This window comes from Anabrus simplex, chromosome 8 (genome assembly GCF_040414725.1).
Source record: "Anabrus simplex isolate iqAnaSimp1 chromosome 8, ASM4041472v1, whole genome shotgun sequence".
Classification (NCBI taxonomy): domain Eukaryota; kingdom Metazoa; phylum Arthropoda; class Insecta; order Orthoptera; family Tettigoniidae; genus Anabrus; species Anabrus simplex.
In genome coordinates, this window is record NC_090272.1 from 243,756,324 (window position 1) to 243,771,608 (window position 15,285).

Here is a 15,285-nt window from a genome sequence, read left to right on the forward strand (position 1 = left end):
GAGTGATTTACCCTCTCGAGCTCCCCTTCATATTGATTTGAGGTGACTAAGTTTTGTAATTGGTTTTCTTCCTTTCTGTAATGTCTTAAATTTTCCTTATACGAGTCACCTCCATAGTTTGGGAATAGGCCCTGTTCCATCGGCCTTGTGCCTCTTAGGTTTTAAGAAGTTTCATTTAGGAATGCAAGTACACGCCTCCATTCATTTTGTATTTTGGGCCATTTACTTAACCTATTCTTTTTCTACTAAGGTCCAGTAGGTTGGGTACGAGATACCCCCGCTTCATTTGATGTAAGTTGTGCCTTGAGGGCAATTAAGTGTTAAATCTGGTGTGGCCTGGTAATAGGCGTGAAAAATTGAGAGCGGGGCAGCTCTTTTATATGTGGTAAAAGTGCTTCTAGGAGGCCTGATATGGTTTTTGGAGCAAATGCTCCTTGAATGAAGGGGTTTTCTGCCCTTTGGACAAAAATGTGCCTTGGTAAAGTTGGGCAAGTAGCTCAAGGATTGTAAAAATTGGGGCTCGAAGCCCAGAACTTGTAAAGACCCCTAAACTTGTGCTTTTGAGCTCTTGTTTGTAAAATTATACCTTCTACCTGATCTTTCATTGTTATTTCACCTAGTGAAAATTTGTTAAATCACATTATCTATTGAAAATATAACCTTCAGTAAAATTTTTAGTTTCATATTGTGGATAGACCCATTCCAGCCCGCACTTTCTTTCACCTCTGCATTCCACCAGTAACCACGTAACAATACGATTGCTTTTAATCCCTATATTCCTACTGACGTTTTTGTAATGACCTAAGTTAACTGTAGTTAGGAAAACCACAAAGACAGTCTTCCTGAGAATCCCGTAGCGAAGCACTGGTACATCAGCTAGCATGATTATAAAATAAATAAGCCAGCAAGCAATACACAGGGCTGGGGATTATCTGATGTTAGTTTGCTTGTACGAGTTTAACAAAATGAAGATGTTTTCCAATGTCATATTAGACCATGATATATATTTTATTCAGGTGTGATATGGCATCATCTGAATATTGAGAATGTCTTCCTCCATGACAGAAATGCTCCAATGTATTGTAAACAAGAGGATTTGAGAGATTCTAGGCTGTTAGCACACAGTTTTATTTTGAACAAAAAAAAAAAAATGAACCCAAAAATATATGAGGGTAAAGAAGATTATTTTCTGCATTATCAAATACAGTAGAACCTCCATACATCGCTCCCAGAACTGTCGTTTTACCGTATTTATTGTTCAATTTATTGGGACCCAAAAACGTTCCATATCATCATCTAGGTATTCTGCCTTATGGCAGATTTTGTCATGGGATGAACCTCTTCCACTTTTGCCTGTCCTGCACCAAGTTTTTTTATGTCTGAATATTTATTTCCTTTGATATTGTCCAACATTTGATATCTTATCCTTCCTCTTCCTCGTTTGCCTTTCACCATTCTTTCTATTCCTCCTTTCAGTAAACAGTCCCTCCTCAAACAATGTACGATCCAGTTTATTTTCTCCTTCTAATGATTTGCAACATACTTCGTTCTTCTCCAGCTCTTCGTAATACCCCTCCATTCCTTACCCGGTCTTCCCATTTCACTTGTTCTATTCTCCCACATCTCTAGTGCCTCCAATCTTCTCTCATCTTCCTTTCCCAATGTCCAAGTCTCTGCGCCATACAGCACTATGCTCCAAATATAACACTTAGCAAGTCTTTTCTTCAAATCTTTGTTTAGTGGTCCACAGAGTAATTCTGATTTTTTCTCAAAGCCTTCTTTTGCTATGGCAATTCTTTTCTTAATTTCTGTTGTGCAATACATATCATCTCTGATCATACTTCCCAAATACTGACTTGCTCTATTTCTTCTCCCCCTATACTAATATGGCAACTTCTACCTTTTCCTCCAATTATCATACTTTTCGTCTTTTTATTAATTATGATTCCATATTCTTCCAGTTTCATGGTGAGTTTATCTAACATTTGTATCATTTCACATTCGCTTTCTCCCATCACAACCATATCATCTGCAAATCTTATACATTCTACTCTCCTACCTCCAACACAAACTCCACATTTTCCATTAAAACTTTCATTGATTATTTCTTCAAGACAGATGTTGAACAGTGTCGGTGATAAAGAGCAGCCCTATCTTTACATCTCTTCCTAATTCAATTTCTTAACCCATCTCATCTCCTATTCTCATTCTTGTTCTCTGGTTTAAATACAAGTTCTTGAATAGCCTTCTATCCATTCAATTAAATCCATGTTTCTTCAGGATTGTCATCAATTTGCCCCATCTGACACAGTCAAAAGCCTTCTCAAGATCAATAAACACAGAATAAACCTTCCTGTTTTTCTCTATGTACCTCTCTCGTATCACCCTCAGTAGCCCAATGGCGTTTCTTGTTCCAACTCCTCGCCTGAAATCAAAGTGTTCTTCATTTATAAAGTTATTCAGCTTTCCATATATGCTTCTGTTGAGTGTTCGCAGTAAGACTTTGGCTGCATGTCAAATTAGACTCAATGTCCTATGTTCCTCACATTTTTTGCTGTTCTTTTCCATCGGGATTGAGATGATTTCATTATAAAGTCCTTTGGCCATTTTCCTGTCATTTATATCTGATTACATAATCCAATCAACTCCTTTCTTCCTTCGTTATTTAACGCTTTTAATAGTTCAACAGGAATCTCATCTATTCCCATTGCTTTTCTATTTTTCATCTTGTTCAGTGATGCTTTGATCTCTCTTCTCAGTATGGTTACCTCTTTATCATCCCCTTTAACTATATCTTTCTCCTCTAATTCAAGTTCTTCTTCATTTGCTGATGATGCTTGTTGTTTTAAGGGGCCTAACATCACAGGTCATCGGCCCCTTCTTCATTTGGTCGGTTGTCCTGATCATATAGCCATTCTATGTATTCTTCCCAACTTTTCATTATTTCTTGGAGTTCATATATCATTGTGCCATCTGTAGCCTCTATTTCCTTATTGTTGTTGTTCCTTCTCTTTTCTTTGAATACTATATTTGTTGCTTTTTTGTACATCAAGTCATATTTCCCTTCTTTCTCCAGTTGCTCTATCTCATCACATTTTTCTGACAACCATTTCTTCTTTGCTTTTTCTGTTTCTGTTCTTAATTCATTATTTAACTTCCTGTAGTTACACTTTCCTCCTTCTGTATTTACTGTTTTCCATTTCCTGTGTTCCTCCATTCTGCTTATCATTTCTGATGTTATCCATTCCTTCTTTGGCCCTTTCCTCTCCTTGACTCCAAGCATTTTCTTAGCTGCTTCTTTCATCCCATTTTTTAAAGTTCTCATCTCCTTTCTACATTTTCTGTTTCATTTCCTAACGTATTATTGTTACAATACTCATCCTCTAGTTCTCTGCACTTCCATGTAAACCAATGTTAAATTTCCCCACATCTATCGTTCCTCGAACTATTGTTTTCCTGCATCGATCCTCGGCCACAATCTTCCCGCTCTCAACGACTGTATGTAAGAAAAACATACGCAAAAGTTTCTTGAATGTAGAGGGACTGCTCATTACTCTTAGCATATAATAGCGCCAACCTGTTGCACGAGAATGTACGAGTGATTCTTGAACAAGGATCTTGTAGGCTGGAGTGCTTGCGCAGGTTATTCACGTGCAACTTCACTACGAGCCTCCTGATGCCAACACTTCTCCTCGACCCACTCACCGACCCCTAGGGGTATTCTTATTTACAAGAATTATAATGTAGACAGTGTAAAACTCAAATTTGCCACCATTTTCTGTGTTGGTATAGGCTGGCTAGGGCTGCCAACTTTGTTGAAAATGAGAAAATTAAGCAGTTTTAATTAGTTACAGGGTGATTAATCACGTCGTACCTTGTGGCGTGTGTGGGATGCTAGAGGCCTGTTGACCCGTTTGTTGCCCTCTGCCCAATAGTCTTGTTACAAGGCAGACCTAACCAAGCCTAATCTCTTCTTATAGCCTTCATAGCCTAGTCTTGTAACTAGTTCCTAAGTTGACAGCCTCGCACAGGCCGCTGTAACTGTGTCCGAGATGCTCCACGTTGAATTTCTAACCTCTGTTACATTGTCTGAGCTAGCCCCGAGCTGCGGGAGACGTGCCGTGTTGGGAATCTAACCTATCGTTCGCAAAGGGTAAACGGAATATTTTCCTAAATATAGGTTATCGCAATAATATCACCGTATATTCTTAGTTTGCAATAAGAGAACTGAACTTAAAGGTTTTCAATTATTATGAAATGTGTAAAGAAAAGTGAAACGAAACGGCGGAAAAGTCACACTTTTTATTTTCATTGAAATAATAACAATAAGTTCATTTATTAATTTGACCACCTAATCAATACAATACAACTTGTCTTTGTTGAATTACATTGACATGTTAATTAAAATGGTACATGTTTTGCCTTCGGTAATACTAAAGAAGTATTAAAATTTACCTATGATAACAATGACATTTACAGTAATATACAAAAGTTGAAAACTAGAAAAGCAGCTGGAATTGATAAGATTTCTGGGGATATACTAAAGGCAATGGGCTGGAATATAGTACCATATCAGAAGCACTTATATGATTATTGTTTGGTCGGAGGAGCTATACCAGATGAATGGAGAGTTGCTATAGTAGCCCCTGTGTATAAAGGAAAGGGTGATAGACATAAAGCTGAAAATTACAGGCCAGTCAGTTTGACATGCATTGCATATAAGCTTTGGGAAAGCACTCCTTCTGATTATATTAGACATGTTTGCAAAATTAATACCTGGTTTGACAGAAGGCAGTTTGGGTTTAGGAACGGTTTTTCCACTGAAGCTCAGCTTGTAGGATTTCAGCAAGATATAGCAGATATCCTGGATTCAGGAGGCCAAATGGACTGTATTGCGATTGACCTATCTAAGGCATTTGATAGGGTAGATCATGGAAGACTACTGGCAAAAATGAGTGCTACTGGACTAGAAAAAAGAGTGACTGAATGGGTGGCTATATTTCTAGAAAATAGAACTCAGAGAATTAGAGTAGGCGAAGCTTTATCTGACCCTGAGAGGGGAATTCCTCAAGGCAGTATTATTGGACCTTTATGTTTTCTTATATATCACTGATATGTGTAAAGAAGTGGAATCAGAGATAAGGCTGTTTGCAGATGATGTTATTTTGTACATAGTAATAAATAAATTACAAGATTGTGAGTGGCTGCAGGGTGTATACTATTTCTATCAAAAAAAGTTTATTACGAATTTTTCATACAATTAAAACCACGCTTCTGGTTCCCTTTACAGATTCTACTTCTGATCCAACATTTAACACGTTAGCTACATTCAACTGTCACTTTGCCTCTTCGACCAGCATTCAATAAACCCATACTCCTAACAAAATTATAGCATCGTATCAAATGAGATGGTCCATATAAGTCCAATATAAACATTGTATATTAACCTTCAACTACAACCTCGTACTTCTTCATCAAAGTAAACCACAAATTCACATATGCTGTTGACTTTTGACTTTTATCTTACGTAAACAAATTATTACAGGTCACTTGACCATCTGTCAACATTATTTTATTCAACATTATGTTTATAAAAATACGATTTTGATCGTCATTATCTAATTCTAACCGCTAGTCGGTCAATATCATTTTATAGCAATTTTACCACTTGTCTATAACAATCTGTTGCTTTATTCATTTTACTTACAATAGTAGTCTTCCAATGTCAATATTGTAAATATTTTCATCAATTGTCAACTTCTCACTCAAAGCAATATCTTTAAAAACAACGTCGTACTAGTCTTTACCATATATATATTTTTTTTCAAGTCTCTTCAAGGATTTTTATAATTAGTTTTATTTATGTAAATCAGGTGCCTGATCTTATATCAAGGTTAAAACCCATTGTGACGATGCCTGTATGTAAGGCGAAACATGTACCATTTTAATTAACATGTCAATGTAATTCAACAAAGACAAGTTTTATTGTATTGATTAGGTGGTCAAATTAATAAATTAACGTATTGGTAATATTTCCATTAAATATCATCAATACAGATCAAAAATGATATTTATCACATGTAATTTTATTTTCATCGGGTAGGCCTATATATTTTTTTTTTTGCTAGTTGTTTTACGTCGCACCGACACAGATAGGTCTTACGGCGACGATGGGACACGAAAGGGCTAGGAGTGGGAAGGAAGCGGCCGTGGCCTTAATTAAGGTACAGCCCCAGCATTTGCCTGGTGTGAAAATGGTAAACCACGGAAAACCATTTTCAGGGCTGCCGACAGTGGGGTTCGAACCTACTATCTCCCGAATACTGGATACTGGCCGCACTTAAGCGACTGCAGCTATCGAGCTCGGTAGGTAGGCCTATATGATGGTTGCAATATTTTGATACCGCTATGTATAGTATAAGCTAAATAGTTAGCGCGTGTTGGCCTTTGGTTCAAGGAGTCTCGATTGAGTCGAGGATTTTAACTTTCCTTGGTTAATTCCAAACGGTTCGGGGGCTGTTCGTTTGCTGAATTAAACATTAGAATTAATCTTAGGTAGGGCCGCATTTACATAAGCGTGTAGATCGACCATCACGCGACAACTCGAAAGACCTGGACCCGGCTCTGGAGGCCACATGCCATTAATGTTGTTGTTGTTTTAATAATAATAATAATAATAATAATAAATAATATATTTACATAACGAAAAATGTCCAAAAACAATACCTGTGTTTTATTATTTTGCTTTCCCCCTGTTTCTTCTGTTGCCCGCATTTGTAGTTTTCCTGCATCCGTCGTCGATTTCCCCCTCCCCACTGAAAAACGATGCATCGAGTTTTACTGTACATTGCAGAAGAAATTGGAAAGGGCCCAAAGGACCACGCATGTTCCTTGTACTACTGGTTACAAGGTCTTTCACCAAGCCTTGAATGGCAGGAAATATCACAGTTAAACCTTGTTAATTCAAAGTCGTTGGGACGCAAAATTCGGGCTTCAAATTACGTGATTTCGAATTAACCACCAACTTGTAATTCAGAAATGCCAACCCTGGATTCACAAGATATTCTAAGACCTGTTGCTTCATGCAATTAACCTTGATTTACAGTTTAAACATTTCAAATGCCATGGAAAAAAAAATGATTTTCAAAATATATCCATCCAACAAGGTGTATTTACAGTATTCAAATAATGCACTCGGATAACTCACTGACAAACCTAACCTCACACAATGAAATTTTTAAAAGAGAAAAAAAAAGATTCAAATACGAGGAGAAATATATACTGGCTCCCCCGTGCGAGTGCTTTATTCATTGGATTACAGTACTGTACTTGCACTGAAAGTACTCGATGCCCTTAAAGCATCGTGCCTTATCAAACTTTCCTATGACGAAGGGAGAAAGTCTCTCCCTTCCGTCTTGTTTGATTTCCCGCCACAGCACTTCACTTGTAATTCAGAAATGCCAACTCTTGCCGCGTCACAAAGCTATTTTTTTTTTTTTTTTTTTGCAAGTTGCTTTTACGTCGCAGCAAAACAGATAGGTCTTATTGCGACGATGGGATAGGAAAGGGCTAGGAGTGGGAAGGAAGCGGCCGTGGCCTTAACTAAGGTACAGCCCCAGCATTTGCCTGGTGTGAAAATGGGAAACCACGGAAAACCATCTTCAGAGCTGCCGACAGTGGGGTTCGAACCCACTATCTCCCAAATAGCACAAAGTATTCTAAGACCCATTAATGCATGCAATCACTTTGATTCTCAGTTTAAACCTTTCAAATACCATGGAAAACACTATTTCCAAATTGTATCCAACAAGGTGCATTTACATTATTCAAATAATGCACCTGGCTAAAACACTGGCAAACATAACTCACACAATGAAAGAAAGAAAAAATACAATTCAAAGATGAGGACAAATTATGCTGGCTCTCCTGTGCAAATGCCTTCTCCCTTGGATTACTGTACCGTTTGCATTTTTAGATGCTTTGTACTTGCACGGAAAGTGCCCGACGCCCTTAAAACATCGTGGCTTATGGACCATTCATATGATGAGAGGAGAAAGTCTCTGCACTACAACACAGTACAGTGACCCCTACCCTTGTATGATTTCCCGGCTGGCGCATCTCTCTTTTAAAACCTTAAGTGCTTTTGACCTCTGCATTTAAAAAAATGCAGTTTTATCGGCACTGACAATATTGTTCGGTGCGTACGAACTGATTATATGAGCCACGCTCTTTCGCCAACTGTCGATATCACCAGTGTTCACGGATTATGTTTCTGTGCACACTGAATGCTACGTGATATTGTGAAAATGCTGAATACAAAAGCATTACGATTTCACTCGAACTTAGCAAATATGAAGCACACTATAGACACACTGAGGTGAGTGAAAGTGCAGAAAGCTACCCCTGCATGTTCCGGAAAACGCGGTTTTCATGACGCAGAGAAATTTTGAATTTCAAATTTCTCTGTAAAATACTTTTTTTTTTAAACACGAGGGTAGTTTTGAATAAAAGTCTGAATTTCAGTAATGGGACCGACATTGTTCTTTGAATCACGAATTATCCTTATTTTGAATTAAACAATTTAAATAACATGCAAAACTGTACCTCATGTTTCCGGGAATGAGAGTTTCTTCAAATTAGGCGAGATTTGCAATTGACCGATTTCGAATGATCAAGGTTCTACTGTATATCTACTTTTCTGTCCGACTCCTCAGCAGCCTTTAGTTCAGAGGGTCCTGAGTTCAATTCCCCATCAGGCTAGGGATTTTGCCGATGTGTACTTAATCCCTCAGGTGTGGAGACAGTGTATTTGTGTCTGTCATAATACATAACAGAACTCCACACTACCAGCCTCCGGAGACACATGCAACAGTGAACACATCTCTCCACATCGGTTGATGTCACAAGCTGTAAGCCATGTGTAGGCCAACATGAAATAGAGATACTTTCCTAAAAAGAGGCTGATATACTTAAAGTAAAGTAAGTATTGGAAAGAGTGGTAGGACAGGTCAGAGTGGAAAGAGAAGAGGAAGCACTTGCCCGCTTCACTACGAGGGACCATTTGAAATGTAATTGCAGAATATCAAAACTGGTTAGAAAATGTTTCACACTACAAGGAGCAGTACGTTACAAAGTGGGGTCACGAATACGAGGGTAATCGGTTAGAAATTGGTGTGTTCAAATTTGAATCAAAGGGAGTAAAATACCTCAGCTCAATTCAAACTACAAAATTAATATGGGAAGATCTTACCGTCATCATCTTCTTGTTCAGCAGCATCTTCTTTGTCCTCATGTTTATCAACATCCTCAGCTCCCGCCTGTTCATTCTCTCCAGAACGTTTCCTCTTCTTTCTCCGTCCGCTGGTTTCCACTGGCTCGGTCTCTGGCGAAACAAGCGAGTCAGCTTCTTTTTTCTTTTTCTTCTTCTCCGGTGACTTTTCTTCAACATTTCCAGAAGAACCCTTGTCACTCTCCTCTCTATTTTCCTCTATTTCTTCTACAGTTTCACTTTTCCTCTTCTTCTTCGTTACAGGTGCTTCAACTTGCTCTAGAGACTCCTCATCTTTCTCATCACAATCTTTGTTGCGTTTCCTTTTCTTTTTAGGTTGCTGTTCTTCGTGCTCTTGCCTGGCTTCTGCTGCAACCTCTTCGTCCTTCGGCAGTTCGCATCCGTCTTTGTCTTCTTGCTCGAATGTCGAGATACTGCACAGCTGTTCAGGTGGTATCTCAGTGGGTAAGCAGCAACCCATAGCACCAAATGCCTAGGAAAAAACATTGTCTTGCTTTAGGGGTCAACACAGTAGTTCCTGCCTGACTTTATTCAACCTCAAGTGGTGGGGAAAAGTTTTCTAAGTGCCAAAAGAATGTTTTGAGAGGGAAAATGTCAACCAATAAATGTTTGAACAAATTTTATACACTGTTAACTCTCATGAAAACCAAAAAACAAAACCACTCATGCACTTTGAAAACAGACAGATTAGTCATAAGCCCAAGTTGTTGGTATCTGCTCAGTTACTGTTGGGAACTCCAAAATTCTTCAAAAGACTTCCTAACTTTCTTGAATGCCAGTGTTTTTATAAGCCTCATGATGATCCTGCATTGACTTTAAAAACTGACTCCTAACAGAAATTTGTATTTTGTCCACCTTTCAATACTACGTTGAAACATTTTTATCACTAGTACATGTTTTGGTCTTTGTTAGACTGTCTTCAGCTGGCTAAACACCACTAGAAAACTATAATGATGTGTTGTCAAATTAAGAATTTAAAAAGTAATCTTCTTGTAAGTCTTAATGCTAAGTTCACAATAAACAGAGGAAGATAATGTTACATTTTCAATATCATGTTTGTTATGGAAACTCCTTATGTTGGCAGGATGGAGCTCACTGTGCTTCTTCCATCTCTTGTATTTTCAACTCTTGCATTGAAATTGCCCATTAGAACTATCCTATCCTTGCTGCTGACCCTCACCGAGTGCTTCATGAAACCTGTCATCCTCGTCCACACCCACATCATTACCTCATTTATGTACCTAACAGTAACTATCTTGCATGCAACAGTATTCTTGATGAACAGTCCTACCTCACACTATGCCCTTCCCTTTTTAACACTTGTTAAGAATACTATATATCACTTCCTAGTTATCTCACTTTAACCGAGTATCATTAACTCGTAACACATCAAGATGCATCCTTTTTGGTGACTCAACCAGTTCTACTTTCCTTCTTCCATAAGCCCGATTAATATTAATAGCTCCCCATCGAATACTCCGTTACTTCCATAGGCCTGAGGCTTGCTTAAAACATTCTGAGCGTGCTCGGTGAAGGAAGATGCTGCCGTACTACACACAGTTTGTTTAGCTTTTAAAGGTTTTCAAAGAACGTGGAAATTTAGATGATGTATTCCAATCCCTTACTCCTCATCCCATAAATTAATGTTGTTGTTTGAGTCATCAGTCCATAGGCTGGTTTGATGCAGATCTCAATGCCACCCTATCCTGTGCTAACCTTTTCATTTCTATGAACTATTGCACCTTACATTAGCTCTAATCTGCTTGTCATATTCATACCTTGGTCTACCCCTACCGTTCTTGCCACTTACACTTCCTTCAAAAACCAACTGCACAAGTTCTGGGTGTCTTAAGATGTGTCCTATCATTCTATCTCTTCTTGTCGTCAAATTTAGCCAAATCGATCTCCTCTCTCCAATTCGATTCAGTATCTCTTCATTCGTGATTCGATCTATCCATCTCACCTTCAGCATTCTTCTGTAACACCACATTTCAAAAGCTTCTATTCTCTTTCTTTCTGAGCTAGTTATCGTCCATGTTTCACTTCCATACAATGCCAAGCTCCACACGAAACTCTTCAAAAACATCTTTCTAATTCCTATATCAATGTTTGAAGTGAGCAAATTTCTTTTCTTAAGAAAGCTCTTCCTTGCTTGTGCTAGTCTGCATCTTATGTCTTCCTTACTTCTGCAATCGTTAGTTATTTTACTACCCAAGTAACAATATTCATCTACTACCTTTAACTCCTCATTTCCTAATCTAATATTTCCTGCATCACCTGCCTTCGTTCGGCTGCACTGCATTCCTTTTATTTTGGACTTATTTATTTCATCTTGTACTCCTTACCCAAAACTTTGTCCATACCATTCAGCAGCTTCTCGAGATCTTCTGCAGTCTCAGATAAAATAACAATATCATGGCAAATCTCAAAGTTTTGATTTCCTCTCCTTGGATTGTGATTCCCTTTCCAAATTCCTCTTTGATTTCCTTTACTGCCTGTTCTATGTAAACAATGAAAAGGAGGGGAGACAAACTTCATCCTTGCCTCACTCCTTTCTGGATTGCTGCTTCTTTTTCAAAGCCCTCGATTCTTATCACTGCAGACTGATTTTTATACAAATTGTAGATAATTCTTCGTTCTCGGTATCTGATTCCAATCACCTTCAGAATCTTAAATAGCTTGGCCAAATCAACATTATCAAATGCCTTCTCTAGATCTACGAATGCCATGTACATGGACTTGTCCTTCTTGATTCGATCCTCTAAGATCAGACGTAAAGTCAGGATTGCTTCACGTGTTCTTACATTTCTTCTGAAGCCAAATTGATCTTCTCCCAATTCAGCTTCAACTTGTTTTTCCATTATTTTGTAAACAATACATGTTAAAATTTTGCAGGCAAGAGATACTAAACTAATGGTGCGATAGTTTTCACACCTGTCAGCAGCGGTTTTATTGGGAATAGGTATAACAACATTCTGCCGAAAATAGGATGGGACTTCTTCTGTCTCATACATCTTATACATGTTGGTTTCTCCTAAGGCAGTCAGTAATTCAGAGAGAATGTCATCAGTTCCAGGTGCCTTGTTCCCATTTGGGTCGTTCACAGCTCTGTCAAACTCTGACCTCGAAACTGGGTCTCCCATTTCATCAGCATCAACAGCCTCTTCTTGTTCCAGAACCAAATTATCTACATCTTCACCTTTATACAATTGTTGGATATGTTCCTGCCATCTTTCTGCTTTGTCTTCTTTCCCTAGAAGTGCTTTCCATCTGAGCTCTTAATATTCATAAACCCAGATTTCCTTTCTCCAAAGTTTTCCATGATTTTCCTGTGTGCAGCATCTACCTTTCCTAGGACCATACAACCTTCGACATCCTTGCACTTCTCCTTCAGCCATTCTTCCTTAGCTACTTTACACTTTCTATCCACTTCATTCTTTAATCACCTGTATTCTTTTCTGCCGTCTTCATTTCTAGCATTCTTGTATTTTTGTCATTCATCAATCAGGTCTTGTATCTTGTGAGTTATCCACTGATTCTTAATTGATCTTTTCTTCCTTCCTAACATTTCTTCAGCAGCCCTACTGACTTCATTTTTCATGACTATCCACTCTCCCTATTGTGTTTCCTTCAGCCTTTTCAATTATTCGTTGTGCAACATGTTTGTTGTAACAATCCCTCATACTCTTTTCTTTCAACTTGTCTACATTCCATCTTTTTGCATTCTCTCCCTTCTTCAATTTCTTCAACTTCAGTTGGCATTTCATGACCAAGAAGTTGTGGTCAGAATCCATGTCTGCTCCTGGGAAAGTTTTGCAATCCAACACCTGGTTTCTGGATCTCTGCCTAATCATAATGAAGTCTATTGGATACATTCCAGTGTCTCCAGGTCTCATCCATATATACAGCCGTCGTTTGTGGTGTTTGAACCAAGTATTGGCAAGGACTAAATTATGACCAGTGCAGAATTCAACCAGCTGACTTCCTCTTTTGTTCCTTTGTCCCAATGCAAATTCTCCTACTGTACCGTACTACCTTCTCTTCCTTGGCCTACCAATGCATTCCAGTCTCCCATCACAATTAGATTCTCGTCACCATTTACATATTGTATTAACTCTTCTATCTCTTCATATGTTCTTTCGATTTCCTCATCATCCACTGAGCTAGTAGGCATATAGACCTGCACTATTGTGGAGGGCATGGTTTTGTGTCTATCTTGACGACAATAATTCTTTCACTATGCTGGTCGTAGTAGCTTAAGACGCTGCCCTATTTTCTTATTCATTATTAAACCAACTCCTGCATTACCCCTGTTTGATTTTGTGTTGATAATTCGGTAGTCGCCTAACCAAAAATCCTGTTCTTCCTGCCAATGTACTTCTTCACTTATACCAACTACATCTAACTTTAGCCTATCCCTCTCCCTTTTCAGATTCTCTAACCTACCACAACGATTCAAACTTTTAACATTCACCGAGCTCGATAGCTGCAGTCGCTTAAGTGCGGCCAGTATCCAGTATTCGGGAGATAGTAGGTTCGAACCCCACTGTCGGCAGCCCTGAAGATGGTTTTCCGTGGTTTCCTATTTTCCCACCAGGCAAATGCTGGGGCTGTACCTTAATTAAGGCCACGGCCGCTTCCTTCCCACTTCCAGCCCTTTCCCGTCCCATCGTCACCATAAGACCTATCTGTGTCGGTGCGACATAAAACAAATAGAGAGAGAGAAAAGAACAAAAAAAACTTCTAACATTCCACGCTCCGACTCGCAGAATGTTAGTATCCATCTTCCTGATGATCGCCCCCTCTCGTGTAGTCACCACCCAGAGATCCAAATGGAGGACTAGTTTACTTCCGGAATATTTTACCTGGGAGGAAGCCATCATCAGTACATCATTCATACAGAGAGAGCTGCATGTCCTCATAAGTTAGTTACAGCTGTAGTTTCGTGTTGCTTTCAGCAGCGTAGTAGTATCAACACAGCTAAGCCATGTTGAGTATTATTACAAGGCCGTATCAGTCAATCATCCAGATTGCCGCCCTTGCTACCCACCTTTCGATGAACCATTCCTTAGTCTGGTCTCTCAACAGATATGGTCGCACCTGCGGCTCGGCTATCTGCCTCCCCACCGCGGCAAGGTCACATGGTTTGCAAGGGAGGCATAAATTAATATTTACCCCAATTTGTCGTCTTGAAATCGAACTTTATTTTCATATTGTGATCTTTCCCACTTTTAAATGTTTCACTCAAGCTTATTCGTCTACTAATGTCATCTCTCTGCTGACATCTTGAAACATTCCACATACATGAAATAGCTGATATCATCGACCTAATACAAGTATTATGGTTCTTTGAAGAAATTCCACTTTTATAATACTATCATACCTGCCAACTTTACAAAACCAAAAATCAGGAAAAATCAGGAGAAATCAGGAGATACAATTGGTCGAAACTGCTTATTCTACATGTCTTGCGCAATACAGTACTATGATATATTTATAACACTTGTTGTCTCAAAGCCCGACTGTTGCTATACAAGGCTACAAGGCTAAAAATTACACATCTCTATCCCCTCACAGGAAGTACGCGAGTAAGATGATTAGTCCCAAAGCATACAAGACCATTATGCTTAACCTCCTTCATGCTGAAAGCAATGGAGAAAATCTGGATAAATATATCAGAAGAACAGTGCAACTGAACTCAATGTTACATGAAAATCAGTTTGCATATAGACCTGGCAGATCCACCAGTTGGTTTGTAAACTAGAGGAAAGTCTAGAATATAAAGTAATTGCACTGGCGGCATTTCTAGATATGGAAGGAGTCAGCAGTACAACCTATGACTCTATGACCAAATCATTGGAAAAGAGCAAGGTGAGTAAAACCGTCGTCAAATGGATTAAATCCAGCTTAGACGGAAGGAAGATAAAAGCAACCCTGTTTGAAGAAACGCTGACGGTTAGGGCCACCCGAGGCTGTGCTCAGGGAGGAGTTCTTTC

The 15,285-nt window shown here is 38.8% G+C and overlaps 1 protein-coding gene across 2 annotated transcripts in view; it reads right to left on the reverse strand.

Annotated features, from left to right (window-relative positions):
- Positions 1-15,285, reverse strand: part of Larp7 (La related protein 7) — a 132,133-nt gene that overhangs the window by 72,861 nt on the left and 43,987 nt on the right. For both annotated transcript variants that reach the window (XM_067152223.2, XM_067152222.2), the window contains exon 5: positions 9,251-9,761. In XM_067152223.2, the coding sequence (XP_067008324.2) occupies positions 9,251-9,761 (511 nt within the window). The remainder of the gene's footprint in view (positions 1-9,250; positions 9,762-15,285) is intronic.